A 16,368-nucleotide genomic window follows, 5' to 3' on the forward strand; every position below is an offset into this window, starting at 1 on the left:
TCTGCTTGAGACATGACGGTGGAGAGGTTTAGTCCTGGTTCTGCCAGGTCTTGTGATCCGGGGCAGATAATTTATAATTTCCTCCTAGGCTCAGGGTCAGGACTGAATGAGTCATGTAAAACCTAGAATAAACATATGGTATGTGGTAAGCACTTGGTGATTGATGACTATTACCATCCCCCTATACAGCCGCCACCCTTCACCCAGCAAACACTAAGTGTATACCTACTGTGTGCCAGGAGCAGAAAGATAAATAAGGCACGGTCCCTATCCTTGAGGAGCTGACATTCTAACATGCGTGTGTCTGCTCAAAATAAAAGCAAACCCTCATCTTTCCTTCTCTTTGAACCTTATCTATAGCCCCATCTGCTTTCCTCCCATGTCAGCTAACTTCTGCACGATGAGGGACAGCCTCTCACAATCTTCATGAATTCTGTTAACAGTGATTCAGCACCTACCATGTCCCAGAACGTTAAAAACTGAAGTGCGAAGGTGGTGTATAAGACTGCGTCTGTGAGAAGCTCATAGGCGCCAGTGAGGAAAAACTGAAGAGCTCCAGGGTTCTGAAAGGCTCTTTTGGCACATCTGTTACAGCTTTTCACTTGAGAACTGGCTCAGTTTTACCTTGCATTGCCTGTGTCAATAAGCATAAACAGTCTCCATCCTCTCTGCTCCATGGGCAGACACAGTGTGTGAGGTGCTAGTAAGGGCGCACTTATTTCTCTTTGTTGAAACCTGGGGATGGCAACTCCCCTTCCTCCATGAACTACTCTTTGTAAAGTGGAGCTATTTTCTTTTCCACGACTGAAGAAAAACTAGAGGAGCTTAGAGAGCCCTGGCCATCTATGCTCAGGTAGAACTGTTTTAGAAGAAGTACCTTTGGCTACCACATGTGCAAATATCCAGCAGACCACTGGGACCACCGGGCTTGTGCCCCCTTTTCCCAGGGAGTCCTCCCCACAGTCCCGTGAGCTTGTTCAGAAATGGAACACCTTAGGAATTCTTGACCAGAATAGGAAAAGTTAGCAGTCTTCTTTCTCCCTCATGAATGTTCTTCTTTTAAAAATAATAAATTTTCTTTGAGGATTCAGGGCTACCTCCTTGCTTTTATTACCACTATAGGTTTTATTTGGTTTGTTCAGAATAAGCATATTAGGTTTGATCTTAGTTTAAAAGTCTGTCCTGGCACAGAATTTAAATTAATGTCTAGCTGAATTGTGAATGGACTTAGGGGCTCCTTTTAAAGGAACTTTAAGCATTTGTTGCCCCAGCAGGGTCTGAGCATAATACTGAGCTTGAGAAAGAGATTTTCTCAATGGAAATAATTTTCATTGCTAGAGGTAATGTGAAATTATTAATTCTTTTCTTGAAGCATGTATTTGTAAATGTTTTCCAGAGATATATGACTTGAAATTAATAACAGTCACCTTTGTGAAGACTTTATTTTTTTTTCATATATTCTGTTGACCCCTGAGAGAATATTCAATCTGAAGAGGAGAAAACAGAAAACAGTACTAAATACCCTACAAAGGCTTCCAGTAAATTAGGGTTACTTGCCATCTGCTGTTCTCCCTAATGCTGCCCTAGGACTGGCATCTCTGGTGCTACATTTTGTGTTTTGGGCATCTTTGGTGCATGTGTAGAAGCTTGTCTTTTAAAATTCCACATACAATTTATTTGGTTTTAGAAAAATATCCTAGTTAATGTAAGTATACTGGAAGGAAAGTTTGCCTTTAAATAATAATAATACATTTCCTAGTTCAAAGAAGGTATCATTGTCCTTCACCTGTATGTGTGCTTGCCTTTTTTTTTTTTTTTTAACTTCCTAGGAAAGATACTTGGATCAGCTTTCTAGGCAGGTTCTAATGGTAATTCTCAGAAGGAAATATACATGCATGTTTAACTAACAGAGGCTAGTGGTTCAGAGTATGGCCATAAAGCAGGGAAAAAAATGGCCCTTCCTTCCCCCAGCTGTGGAGATCATACTCATCACAGTAAGAAACTCAAGTTGGCTCTGATTGAGGTTGTTGAGTTGGAAGAGCAGCATCTGCCAGAGAAGAACTTCTTTGAGCATTCTGAGGATTCTGGTGATGGCAGCTTCAGCCCGTTTGGTATTGTCACCATGTCATTATTTATGTTGTACAGTTTCTGTGTACATTTTACATAAACCTATAGTACCTAGACCAGCTGCGTTTACATTTTTTCCACAAATCCCACAGATTCGAACTTCCTTTCTATTTGCTGTCACCTTCTGTAAGCTCTGGGGATTCTTCTTGGCTCCTGGGAAAAGTCTTGCTCACCCTCTTTCTCCCCATCCCATTCTTTTGTACACGGCCCTCTTTGTCTAAAGAGTGTGCTTCTTATGAGCAGGGCAACAGATTGCTGAGGAGGGGGAGAGCTGGGTAATGAGTAATAACTGTGGGGAAGTGTTCAGGGTTTTTGGAATCTTAAAAAACTTCAGCTGTATGAAATAGGAGAGGGTCAGGCTTTCTTCTCTGACCACTTTCCTTGTTGCTCTCTTCTTAGAAGATCCTACAGTATGTCTTATACTCACTTGATCTACATTAAGAGTGTTGGGTGTCTTCATAACTCATCTCTCCAGCTCTGAAATAGACCCAAAGTTTAACTGGGGACCTGAAGGTATAATTAGAGTAGCATGACATAGAAATTAGTAAATACTTTATCCAAAAAATAAGCATACATCTGGGACTTTTTCAAGCTGTCCTCTGCTTTATATAGCAAAGGGCAAAATGAATCACTCCATAACAAGGGGTCCTAAGAGATACCAAAGTCAATTAAAATTGATTTAACTTCTGGGGAGCTCTCTAGATTATACTCCACAAATACTAATATGGTAGTGTCAGTTTCAGCCATGAATCATCTCATTGGATCTCCTGTCTGTTTTCCTAGAGCTGGATCATGGGCAATAATCCACTGTCTCTTGAACCAACCGAGTGTAAATTTCACTGCTCCCAATTTCCAGTGTGTGAGAAGAGACTGGTGAAGAAGTAGGCTGGAATGGCTCTGTTGGGGAATGGCAGTACAGATCAGAAGTGGACTGGCCTGCAGTGGGGCTGACCTTTTCTCATTTAATGTCCTCTTTCTCCTCTCACTGGAGAATCATTTGCTTGTTATATTTCATCTACGTTTATCTCATTCCAACCTTTTCATCTTTCTGTTGAGTTATGTGTGCCCCTGAATAAATGTTATCCACTGTCTGGTAGAAAAAAAAAAAAAGATGAATTTTGACATCATTTGTCATGGAGAGATGGTAAAGATGGGAAGTAGGAAACAGGAAAATATATGTAACTTTGGAAGGAGTTCTGTATACTATATTTAAGAAAAGTGGGGCAATTAACTTTTATTAATGTATATATTCTTTTAAATTTAGGAATAGAAGGACAGTCTGTGGAAGTTTCCAATATCGTGGACATCCGAAAAGAACATAACCGTGAAATTGCAATGAGAATTTTTTCTAGCATAAACAGCCAAAATAGATTTTATACTGACCTAAATGGATATCAGGTAATTTTCTTTTAAGATGTTTGAGTAATAGTTACAGTATGTAATTTTTCTTTATGGATCCTTTGAAAAAAATATTCAAATTATTTCTAAAATTGAATTTTAACAGACACTTTTAGATTTTGTATTCAACCAGATTTCCAAGGTTAGAACAAATATTTGAGATACAGTATTTTGTAGAACATCTATTTGTAAGGATTTATTTTTTTCAAAGGCAGATTTGGTGACGAATTATGCATGTTAAATATCTTGATGCCAAAATGTATATGAGTTTATCTAGTAAAAAGGAATGATTAATTAGGGATTGATGGAGTATATCTTTCTTCCCAAGGAATTAGTCTTTGCATATTTAGTTTATTCCATATATGTATTTAAATGTATGATCTAATAATGGGGTCTTTTAAATTTCAGGAAAACTTCCCTGTCCTGATGTATGTGTGTACGTTTATAAACACACACATATGTGTACATAGACATAGATATACAAATGAAAACATTTATCTGTTTAGAAATGTGAGGAGATATGTATTTAATCAAAATTTTCATGAAATAGTAGTGAGAAAATTGATCCATAAAAATTTTTCAGATTGTTATTTCTTTAGTTTACTGGAGCTCTTTTGATTGTTACCTAAACCTCTGTATTCAGAGTGTATGTATGTAACAACATGTCTCTGAAATAATACTATTAAAAACATGAGCATGTTTTTGAGACACTAGCATTTTAGAAATTTCTGGCTATGAATAGAAACAACTTCACAAATGCTGTTACTTTGATTTTCAACTGGGATGAGTGGAAAGGATTGTGATAATTTTCTCTTCTACAATTTCCTGCAAAAGTTAAATTTAAATCTTTCCAAAGCATAAAAATTGCAGCATACATTTTGAATTAACATGTTAATTCTACTACAGCTGTTTGGTTTTCAAATGAAGCCCTGGCTTTATGGTGATTCATTTTCCTTGTGTACCAAAGAAAGGCTTTTCTTAAAATCTTACAGAAGCGATTATTTGTATGTGTGGGTGTATACATGAATGAAAAAAAAAACTTAGTAAAAATGAATAAAAATGTAAATTGTCTTTTCAAGGATCGAGCATTTGAATAAATAGGAAAGTATTATTTTTAAGTCTATAACCTAATTATTTCTTCTTTTTAAAAATAGGCCATTTTTTAAGCTTTGGCAAGAATTTAGTTACTTGGGCCAAAATAGAAATCTAGACTCACAGGTGGGGAGTAAGGGTAACAGCTGCACAGTTGTGACGGTTTTAAATGTCCTTTTTTAAAGTATATGACTTAGGTGGAGTAGGAAGATCAGGACTGGAAAGGAGAAATGGAAATTTCGTTCTTTCAGACCAGCTTTTCCTTCTTAATTTCTCCTGCTGCTTCTATTTTTTTTTTTTAACATTTTACAGGGTTTTTTCCCCCCATCAGTTTTATTAATTTCCTAGGGCTGTGATAAAAATTACCACAATCCGGGTGGCTTAAAACAACAGAAATATATCCTCTCACACTAGGAGTCCAAAATCGAGCTGTGGGCAGGGCCCCCCTCCCTCCACTGGCTCCAGGGAAGTGTAACCTTGTCTTTCTTCTAGCTTCCTGAGGTTGCAGGAATCCTCGGTGCTCCTTGCCTTGGAGACACATCACTCCAGTCTCTGCCTCTGCTGTCACATGGTCCTCTCCTTGTGCCTCTGAATGTGTCTCTCTGTGTCCAAATTTCCCATTTCTTATAAGGACACCAGTCGTTAGTTTAGAGCCTACCTAATCCAGCATAACTTGATGATATCTGCAGAGACCATGGTTCAAAATAAAATCACGTTCACAGGTTCTGGGTGAACATGAATTCGGAGGGGTACGCTATTCAGAACCAGTAAGTTGAAGGACATCATGCAGAGTTGTTGTGCAGATTAAAGATCTTATTTGTGAAATACCCAACACTGTGCCTGGCTTTAATGGGAGTTCAGTACAAGTTAACTATTATGTTTAGTTTGCACTCCTCCTTTTCTGAGTTTCATGTCAAACTTCCATGAGTTTAAAAACTCACTGAGTTTTAAAAGAAGAGATGGCATTTTTATGTGATATGAGTAAGATTTCTGATAACTGAGTCTCTGTTTATTGTCTCCTCCTGAGGTTTGAGTCTCCTTGACCCAGACTAGCCTAGTGCAGTCTCTCAAGAAATAAAGTTAGAGTTGTGTCTCATACACTCAGATACTAGTCCAAGAAAAACTGGAATTTGGAACTACCTGCATCAAAACTAAGCAAGACTAAGCACTGAATAGTTTTTAAAATATAAATATGCATTCAGTTATTATAATGTAATATGTTAGAGGATTTAACGAGGAGACCTGTGGTATTTATTAAAACTGATTCAAGAATTATAAGAGATATTTCTTGAAAGGGGATAGAGATCTATTATTCTCAGCATTCATTACAAAAGCAGTATGTTAGGTTTAGATGAGAAATGAATACTTAATACCTTTATAATTTGTTTTATGCAAATATTGGAGGGCTAGAAGACTTCTGTTAAGCATTTTTATTCTGAATTTAAATGGGAATGCCTATTTCAAAAATCTGGACAAGTTCTACCTTTCTCACTTAAACATTGTTTTCTAAGATGCTCGTGATTTTTCTTCATATTGTTTTGAAGACTTTTAATTTTTAAGTTAGCTATTCCATTGAACAAGAAAAGTGCTGTACCTCCTTTCCTCTGGAAGAAAAACCATCTTTAGTCAATACTAATCTTTTAAGGTACATATGTAACTGTCACTCGATTTTTCTTCTTAAAGAGAATCGTTTTGTCTTACAGATTCAACCTAGAATGACAATGAGCAAATTGCCTCTTCAAGCCAACGTCTATCCCATGGCTACAATGGCGTATATCCAGGATGCCAAGCATCGCTTGACCCTGCTCTCTGCTCAGTCTTTAGGTGTTTCGAGTTTGAAAAGTGGTGTGTATGGTTTCAATTCTTTTTTGCTCTTTTAAATGTCAGTTCAAGTGTATAGTCTTTCTATTTGGTCATATGTATTATCATCTCCAATCACGAGCTTTCTTCTTTTGAGAACCAGACTATTAGTTAATTTTCAGCTTTGTGAGACCAACACAAAATAATAAATTTCTTCAATCTTCAGATGAAAAAAAGGAGACCTAAAACTCCTAAAATGAAACTGATTATTTTTAAGGTTTATATTTAAGGATAATTTACTTCTCCTGATAGGCCATTGTCCTCAGAAGTCTCTGTCATTGTTGTGATTGAATGGATATGAATATTCACATATTAAGATAATTTACAGTTTAGATAACTCACCCAAGTTTGCAAAAGGGGAAAGTTACAGGTCAAACTTAGGTCCTTTTCTGCATCATGTCTTTCAAGGACACAGCCACCTGGAAGAAGAAAGGGAGTAGCGATGAAACAAATTCAGGGTAAAGAGGTGACAGGTTAAGGATTCCAAAAGAGAGAGTGAAATGGAGAGAAAGAAAAAGTAGATAGTAGACACTGAATAATTTTTGTAAAACTTTCTATTGGGAGACTTTTGTCCTTTATGATACATATTTTTAATTATCATTTACATGTCAATTGCCCTCTCTCCTTACATACTTAGAGTTGCTGGGATGCATGTGTTAAGGAGCCAGGCAGTTAATAAAAGAGAGCAGATGCCTGGCATATTCTTTTTATATTAGGCACAGGCAGACAAACCCACTTTTTATATTGGACATATGCTTACATTCTGTACTGCCACACACAGAAAACCTTAGTACTTCTCATTTTTCTTGGTGGCCTTCATTAAACAAAGTCATGAGATCACACCATAAAGACATGAATGCAGTTATAAAAGTAATAATGGCCTCACATTGGGGATCCAGTAGGGAGTCCTGGGATTTGAGCAAATTGAAGAGCCGTGGAGGTGGGGGGCACTGTTTAGTGCCAGGTCTTTGTTGGGGCCCAGTGTTGCCAAATTTTTTTCACTTTTTGAAGAAAATCCCAGAAATCTGGAATTTTATGTGAAGTTGCCCATTCTATAAATGTGCCTTTTTTTAAAAAATCAGAAGATAAAACCTCTGTGTCAGATGTGACTTGTGAGCTATGCATTTTTAAACCCTGCCTTAAATTCTCAAAATGGGGCTCTAAATTGGGGACTAGACCTTAGGACTGAAGTCGTCACAAACCAAACAGTATAATCTGATTTCCCTGATAAAGACCCTGCTGTAGATGCCCAGATACCCTAGTGTTTGCTTAGCTGTCAACATAAACACAATTTGCATACAGACCAAGAAATTACTCATGGCCACACAGTATATGGACTGACATTTGGAGGCAGAGAGAAGAGTTAGAAATGGCCAAGAGACTGATATATTAATTTAGGTATGAAATGATCAAACTCTAGATAGGCATGTGGACAGTTAGCCCCTGAGAAGCACGTTCTAGACAGTTGTCCCATAAAATATGGAGAAAATAACAAAGAAAATCCTAACCATCACTGGTAATTTTATCTACTGGGTATCTAAGCTGAGGAGAAAGAAACTCAACAGAAGTGGTTTGACTGTAAGCATAATAATTATTAAAATATTTTATATATTATCCTTTTATGCCAAATGATTGCTCAGTATAGCAGCAAACATGAATGAATGGATGGATAAATCTATAAACCTAAGGACATATAAATTTGGTGGGGTTTGTTGGAGGTGGGGTTGTATACTCTTAAACATGTAAATGTGTCTCAGGGAAATTTTTTTTCAGTTAGTTTTTTTTGTTTTGTATTTTGGTTTTTGGTATTTTTTTAGTTTGTAATTTCATGACCTAGCCATTAGCTTACAAATTAAACTAGAGGAGTTGTAGAATTACTGCACAGCAAATAAAGGAACCATATGTGACAACTTTTTGAGCGAGAGGAGAAAGGACAGTGGGGACGTCTCTAACACAGTATCAGGGAGGGAACGGGGTGCATGGTGGGCATCTCCAGATCCTAGGGCTTTAGGGAATCACCACACATCTAGTAACCTAAATTTTATTTCAAATCCTGTCTTATTACTCCATGTGTGATATGCATTCTTTAATGAACCTCATAAATATTCTTAAATTCCAAATGCTACCACTAAAAATTTTGGAGGGCTTAATTTACTCTTCTATTTTATTTTATTTTTTTAAGTTTCAATTTAATTTTGATCTCTTCTGTTCCATTGTTAAATTTCTTATTAGATTTTACTGGACTCTGATGAAGAAAAGAAAAACAGTCTTGTTTTGTGAATTTATGCTAGCTGCTTTGAGCTTTATCAGGAGGAAGCCCATGGTTCTGTGGGCTGTACAGATCTGTCTCTCTGATGGGAGGAGAAGCTTAAATAGAGACCCTGCCTTGTGTTTGTGAGATTCTCAATGAATATTTGTATAAAATAACCCTGGCCTCTTTGCTTGGTAGGTCAGATTGAAGTTATCATGGATCGAAGACTCATGCAAGATGATAATCGTGGCCTTGAGCAAGGTGTCCATGATAACAAGATTACAGCTAATTTATTTCGAATACTACTGGAAAAAAGAAGTGTCGTGAATATGGTAGGGAAAAAAACTCACATGTTCTGATGTTGACTGTTCTTTGCCATCCAAAATTATGACTTTATACTTTTTTACAGTTTCCAATATTGAGATAATAAAGACTTTGTAATAATAAAGACTTAGCCTATATTCATAAGAAAGAGAACTTCAGTTACATATATTGTGTGAGATATGCATTTAGGCCATTTTATTTTTTATTTTTGCTTAGCATGTAAGTATAAAATAATGTTAAGGAATCAATTTGGGTGAAATTTCCTGAAATTATTTTGAAAGAAATAAGAACTGAGCTTGAAGAATAGAGCTTAGTCACCCACTTCGGAGATTAAGTTTGATTAGGAAAATTTATTTGAAACATTAGTGTATTTATTCTAGTCTTAGACTCATCAATTGAAAGTGGATTTGCTTGTCTGTCTTCTTGTTCTGTTTTCATTCCTCAAAGCAAAAATCCAGCATTCTGTGCTAAACAGCCTGGCAAAAGCTTGGTTGGACGTGACCCAGCCTGACAGTATACTTCATCAGGAGGCCAAAAAGTTGTCCTCAGAGTGCTCCGTAGCCTGCCAATTCCCCTCAGACGGCCCCCGACGTGGCCCTTTTCCTCTTACTCTGCTCTCCCTCTTTCTGTGCTGACCACTTCAACTCTTTCCTACTCTTTTCAGCCAGGGACCTCACTGTCCACTTGGTAGAGAGAAGGCTCGTTCAGTAGAGCTCTGTTCTAGACGCCAAGCGTCTGCTCCCTCCGTTTCCTTCCCTCGTGTTAAACTCTGGGGACGTTTACCTTCCTTTCATCATAGGCCAGTCCTTTCGCTTGTCCTTGGAACTGACCCCATCCCAGTCACCCTCCTGAGGGCCCTTCTGTTAGTTGTCCTCCTCTTTCCCTCTCCCTGCCCCTTGTAGCCAACATTTCCTTCAGAAATCCTTTCTGTTGGTTTTTAAATGCTATTCATTTTCTCGCATTAAAAATACAAACAAAAAGCAGCCCTCACCCAGACTCTCATTTCCTGTTGCCCCGCACCACCACCCCATCTCCTCTGCCCTCCTGAGCAGACTTCAGGAGGCGAGTTCATATCTTTGCTTCCCTCCACATTCAGTTCCTTTCAGTCTGGCTTTAGCCTCTGTGCTGGGCTCTTGCCTAAGTCAGCAGATTCAGTGGATGTTTTAGTCATCATCTTACCTCACATTTCAGCAGCGTTGGACAGTGACCATTGTCATTTCTTGAAACACTGCCTAGCCAGGGCTTCCATTAGGCCATACTTTCTCTCTCTCCCTGATGGCTCTTTATTCAGCCATTGAATATTAGAGCTCTTGAGGCCCAGCCCCAGGCCTCTTCCTTTTCTCAGTTTGTATGTTCTTCCTCTGCATTAGACGAGTCGAAACCCACAGATGTAAATCACTGGCTTAGGTTTCTCCTCTGACCTCCAGACCCATCTATCTAGCTGCTTCCTGGCATTTCTTTTCTACATTTCTGAAAGCATCTCAGGCTTGACGTATCCAAAAATCACTCCCATAATCTCCCTTCCTCCCAACCTGGCCCTTTTCCAGTGTTCCCCTCCTGATAACGAGCCCCGCCTTCCATCCAGCGCCAGACACCTAGGGGCTGTCTCTGGTGGACACGTCTCCCTCACTCGCTTTCTTCTCACAACAGAGTCATCACCAGTGCTTGGTTATCTCATTGCCTGAACATGTCAAACCTGTAAACTTGATTACGTCAGCGCCCTAATCTGAACTAACATCATGTGTTTCCCAGACACACCCACTCCGCTGTCTTCTTCTGCCATAGCTGTGCTTAACGCAGGAAGCAGCATGGGTTTTGTTTTTTCAAACAAACCTTACCATTCCCTGCTTCACCCCTCTATGTTGTCTCATTTCTCTCGGTGTAAAAGCCACCTCCTTACCATGGCCCTCGCGGTACAGGGCCCTGCCTGTCCCCGTCCTCACCTAGCACAGCTCTCCTGGTTTCTGCTCCGAGCCAGCTGGTTTTCTTTTGGTCGTAAGTACTTCCCACGCGCCCCACCCCCGCCCCTACAGCACCTTTACACGGGTCTTTTCATCCTCTCTGCCCAGGGATTCTTCGTAATAGCTCAGATCGGAGCCCACTTTATGAAGCTGGAGTGACCAAGTCAAATCCCCTTCTACAGCCCCTTAGAACAGTGCATCTCTCCTTCGTGTGTGTGAGATTGTGTGATCACTGTCTTTCTCCTCCTTTGGACCATAAACTCCCTGTGAGTAGGGCTGTAGCTCTTTCTGTTTCTAGGGTTGTTCCTAGCAGAGGAAGCACCCAGTGTTACGTTTTATGAGTGAATACACAAAGGCATACATGAGTGAGCTGTGATAGCACGCTGCGCCGCTGTATTTATCGCAATTACTGCTTACTTCCTTGTCACCATGTGTGTGTTCTGTTCCCCCTGCTAGATTCTGGGGGCTTGTCTATTTTCATGTGCCCTCACAGGGCCTCCTTGCCTGTGGTAGGCAGGCATTCTATAAATAAAATACCAGTTGATTGAATGAAATGGCAACAGCTAATTAAAGCAAAGAATTCTTCCAGTATTTAAAATCTTTTAGGAAAAAGGATTTTAATATGCATTTTAGATGTCAAGATTTACAGCAGTTCTTGGGACTCGTGGTTTAAATCAATTACTGACAAGATAGCTTGGTTTTAAGACTAAAACTGCATAGGAAAATCATTGTCTGAGTGCTGGCAGCTACTATCTTCTGCTCCTCCTGAAATGTTTCTGGCTTTTATGATTTTCCTCTCTATATAGACACTAATTTACAAAACTTCTGTTAACTATGATAATAAGAATTTTCATGTCAGATCTATAAAGCTTTCACTTAGAAGTTAAATAATTTGTTTATTCTCACTCAAAATTCTTTGGATAGTGATTGATTTAAATTTGATCCACAGTTTTTATAATCCTGTGTTGGTTAAATTTTTCTTTTGCTCAACTATAGATTCTTGGGCTTAAATCAATAGTTTCTTTTAAATAAAAAATGAACAAGACTAGAGAAAATAGGTTTTAATTTCTAGTGAAATTGATTTAAAAGACTTTTGATTAAGAAATTACATATCATGTACCTAAAATTTTCTAGAAAGTGTTTCTATATTCATCTCAGACTAATGACTGAAATGTCAATGGTAGAAATTGAGATGGGGAGACACTCCCTGGACAGGAAGGCATTTTAGTGGGAAGCCTTGATTCTGCTGAGGCCTTATGGGAATAATCCTGGATAATTAAATGGAAGTGAGTCCTGTTCTCACGTGTTCTGCAGAGATGCAGTGAGAACAAGACTGGAATGATAAATAATAGCTGGGAGATGTACAGATGCCCAGGGGAGGACTGTGGTTGCGTGAGGTTGACTGTCATCCATGGTAATGATGCTTCAGGGTCAGCAGAAGCAGGAAATAGGAATTGTCTCATCAGCATTGACTCTTAAAGATTTGTTTCTTTGACCCTTTCTTCCTACCGCTTCCTGCTGGTGACTAGTATAGTGAAGGGGGCATTGCACGGGGACTTACAGCACTGGAAGTGTTCGAGCGTTACAGTTATGTCTTTTCACCTCTGGATACCAGTTCTTTACATATAAAGAAAGGAAGTTGGAAGAGATCAGGTGAAAAACTCAAATGCTGACAGGACTCAGGGAAGTGATGGCATGAGGGAGGTTGGTCAGGTTTAAGGGCAAATGCTTAAGTTAGGTGCCCAGAGGGTCTGTGGTGAACATGAGGACGGATGCATGTCCCACTTTGGAGCCACAGCTCAGCACCAGATGATTGTTTCCACACAGAAACATGGGGGCCCAGTGTGACTTCAATTTCCAGTGTTGTGGATAAAAAAACAGTTACCTGTCTGAGGGAGTTTGTGTTATTATTGTTGTTTTTGATGATTTTAATGTGAACACTCTTGAATTTTTTTTTTTTTGAGAGTAGCTGAAAAATAAAACAACCTTTTAACACCATGCAGAGCTACCAAAACATGTCTAATCGGCAGATTTGGCCCACATCCTACCAGACTTCAGCTCTGCACTGAATGATATTTATCTCTTCATCCTACAAGTCAATATATTTTCATTCATTGTCTCTCCTCCTCCTGCTTTGTGTTTTTAGCCCATCCTTCTCCCTGCAATAGTTTTCTCTCTTTTATTTATAATACATTTCTTATTAATTTAATGATAAATTAATTAATAATCAACATTTATCAAGTTCCCACCACGTGTCAGGTCATTCTGAATAAACAAAGGTGACTAAAAAAATGATCTCTTATTATCTTAATAATTTAGCAAGTTTTGATGTAGCTGAAATGGAAACCTTTGATGTTGAGAGATCAGATAACTCAGGCAGGCTTAATGAAGAGCACCAGGGAACCTGGCAGGAACTTTTGACATATGAACTAAGGGCTGAAATCCAGTGGAGAAGATCTCAACTTGATGTGGTTTGGATCAGAATACACTAATTCTTTTTAATTTCAAGCAAGCTGCAGGAAGAAAGCCAGATTTGTACAGTCTGAAACCTTCCAACCTACAAGAAGCCAAATAATGTTTATAGTGGTATATTAGTTACTATAAGGCTGGGGAATTCATTTATAGCTTAAACAAACATGTAAAATTTCCTATAGCAAACATGTTTTATAAACTTCGGGTATATCAGAAGGATTATAGTTAAAAGATAACCTTTTTAGGAGATTCATCGAAATAGTGATAGTTCCACAGTTAAGTATCTTGTTGAGCCCTTGTTGCTGGAAATAAGGAAGAGTGTGAATGATGGTGCCTTCCCAGAGACTTCTCCCCACTGGCCTGGCCGGATTGCGGCAGCGTTACCTGCTCATGGTTCTCTTCTGGCTCCAAGCCACAGCTCTTCTATAGACTTCTCTTCCTTATCTTGCTCAGCACAATAAATAGCACAGTTCTGGAGTGCTCAGAGTGCTTACATTCATGACATTGTTTCCTTTGGCAAGAATCTTCATTAACATGTTTTCGAGCCTGCATCTTGTTTTTCAATCCAAAAATAGTTTAAGGGTGAGGCTTATACTTCTGTTTCCAAGGGGGGCTCTGTTTCTTCTAGAAGGTTGGTTGGAAGGATGTCTGGGGTGGCAGTTCCTAGCACAGGTCAACAGAGCAGGGTGACACTGACTCTGTGACAGTCACCTGGGGGGCTTTTAACTTCACCTTCCCAGGGTCCCACCCCTGGAGATCCTGCATCAGTAGATTTGGCTTAGGACCCAGGGATGTATGTTTTATAAAAGCTCCCCCAGCCATTCTGATGGTCAGTTTGGGTGAAGCACTGAAGGCCAGAAGAACTGATTTGGGTTTGGAGGAATGGTAGATATGCATGTTACTGCTTCTAAAGTATAATCTGTCAAGAAATATCCCTTCCCTCACTGAGGTGTCCAGGGATTCCTCCAAGAGCGTAGCAAAGCCAGAGAGCTTTTTCTGAATGTTTCTTGACCTAGAATGGGCTTACTGCCTCCTGAATCTGATAAGGCAGGTGTTTCCCTTTCTGTAAGAATCTTTTATCTTTTATTACTCAAAAGTGATTTTTGCCAGCAATCCTGACCTAGATTATGAAGTCCTTTGATCTTTGAGTATATTTAAAGGGTCTTGTTGAAAATGTTCCCTCTTTTTTCATGTTATTCTACAAGCTGCATTAAATTTCAATACTGTTGGAGAATTATTTTGTATACTTTAGCTTTCCTTAAAAAAGAATGTGAAATGGATACATTTTTTTACAACTTTTTTCATACCTAATTTTTTTGTCAGTATTTGAATATTGTAGTGTTCCTCTGTTGCCTTTAAAATTTTTTTTTCCTCTCTCCTTGGTCTGAATTGGAATGACATCTACAGTCTGCTGCTGGCAAGATGCTCGTCACTCTTTGCTAACACCCTCTGTTCAATGCTAATCTGACATTCTGAATTTTAAGCTCTGTATCTTCTATAAATCTTGTCTTTTCACACAGATAAGTAGCCAAGCCTTTTATTTTTGAGCCCTCTGTTTTAAAAAAAGGATGCAGTATCAGAAGGTATCAGTGAAATAGTCATTTCAAAAAATAAGATACAAAATTAAATTCGCTCCAAATGTTGCTGGTGATCAGAAAACCTCTATATAAATTATGTTGTCTTCATGGTGCTTTTCTGTGTCTGCTTTTACACCTTAGACATTACCAGTTAAGGTTCTACTTAGTCACTGATTTAATTAATGTAACTAATTGTGTATGTCATCTACCTTATGTATGTCCTCAGTCCTGGTAGGCTTACCTAATGTTTGAACATGCTGAAACATTTGTCCATAAGCATAAAAGACTAAAGTATTTTAAAATTATACTGGATAATTGTGTACCATGTAAATATGTGATAACTATTCTATAATGTATGTAGTAGTTCCCATTTGGGGAATAAAGTGAAGCAACTGACAATGATTTTTACCAAATTTAAAGAAAACAGATGATCTAGATAAGCCACCTGTATTATTTTAAAACCTTATTTATTTTGAGATTTTTTTTTTAAATCCTATCATTGGGTAACATTTGCTAGAACAGAGCTTTGGATCAATACATAACTTTACGGACTAGTTAAGTATATAAATGAAACCATGAGAATATGATAAGTAAAACCTGAGGGAAAAGAGATAACATTTGATGATGTACAAGATATATAAACATCCCAACCCCATACTTTAAGAGTCTTATGGGTGGTTGAGAAAGAGTTTCTGCAAAAAGTTGTACCTTATCCTGAATTGTTTGTGGAAAATGTAGTCAGGATTTTTAGGATTAAAGCAATGGAAAAAAGATATTTCCAAACATGTGAGGTAAGTGGACACTGTTTTCTTGTATTGCTTAGAACTAAATTTGGTATCTGCTGTGCATTTTCTAAGACTTATTCATAAAACATAATAAAATCAAAGTATTTGTATACTTATCTATTTTTCTTCTTTAAACCCTGCTGGTAATTCAGTTAATATTACGAGAACTATAAGTGTATAACTCTTAAGCATGTCTGTTTTTTCCCGATAGGAAGAAGAAAAGAAGTCGGTCAGTTACCCTTCCCTCCTTAGCCACATAACTTCTTCTTTCCTGAACCATCCTGTCTTTTCAATGACAGAAAAGGTCCCCACACCTACTCTTCAGCTGCTGGGTGAATTCTCTCCACTATTGTCATCTTTGCCTTGTGACATTCATCTGGTTAATCTGAGGACAATACAGTCAAAGGTATATCCCAAAATATATCAATAAAAATTTACTTTTTGTAATGTACTTGGTATAAGGAGGTGGGAAAAAGAAAAATACTGTGAGTTTTACTCCACTTCAAGAAATAAGGAGTTCT

The 16,368-nt window shown here is 38.3% G+C and overlaps 1 protein-coding gene across 1 annotated transcript in view; it reads left to right on the plus strand.

The window, feature by feature from the left end:
• The window catches only part of MAN2A1 (mannosidase alpha class 2A member 1), a 152,408-nt gene that overhangs the window by 122,372 nt on the left and 13,668 nt on the right, over nt 1–16,368 (plus strand). The window contains 4 exon segments of the mRNA XM_006177116.3: nt 3,392–3,525; nt 6,321–6,462; nt 8,927–9,060; nt 16,059–16,253. Of these exon segments, the coding sequence (XP_006177178.1) occupies nt 3,392–3,525; nt 6,321–6,462; nt 8,927–9,060; nt 16,059–16,253 (605 nt within the window).

Source organism: Camelus ferus, chromosome 3 (genome assembly GCF_009834535.1).
Source record: "Camelus ferus isolate YT-003-E chromosome 3, BCGSAC_Cfer_1.0, whole genome shotgun sequence".
NCBI classification, from domain to species: Eukaryota; Metazoa; Chordata; class Mammalia; order Artiodactyla; family Camelidae; genus Camelus; species Camelus ferus.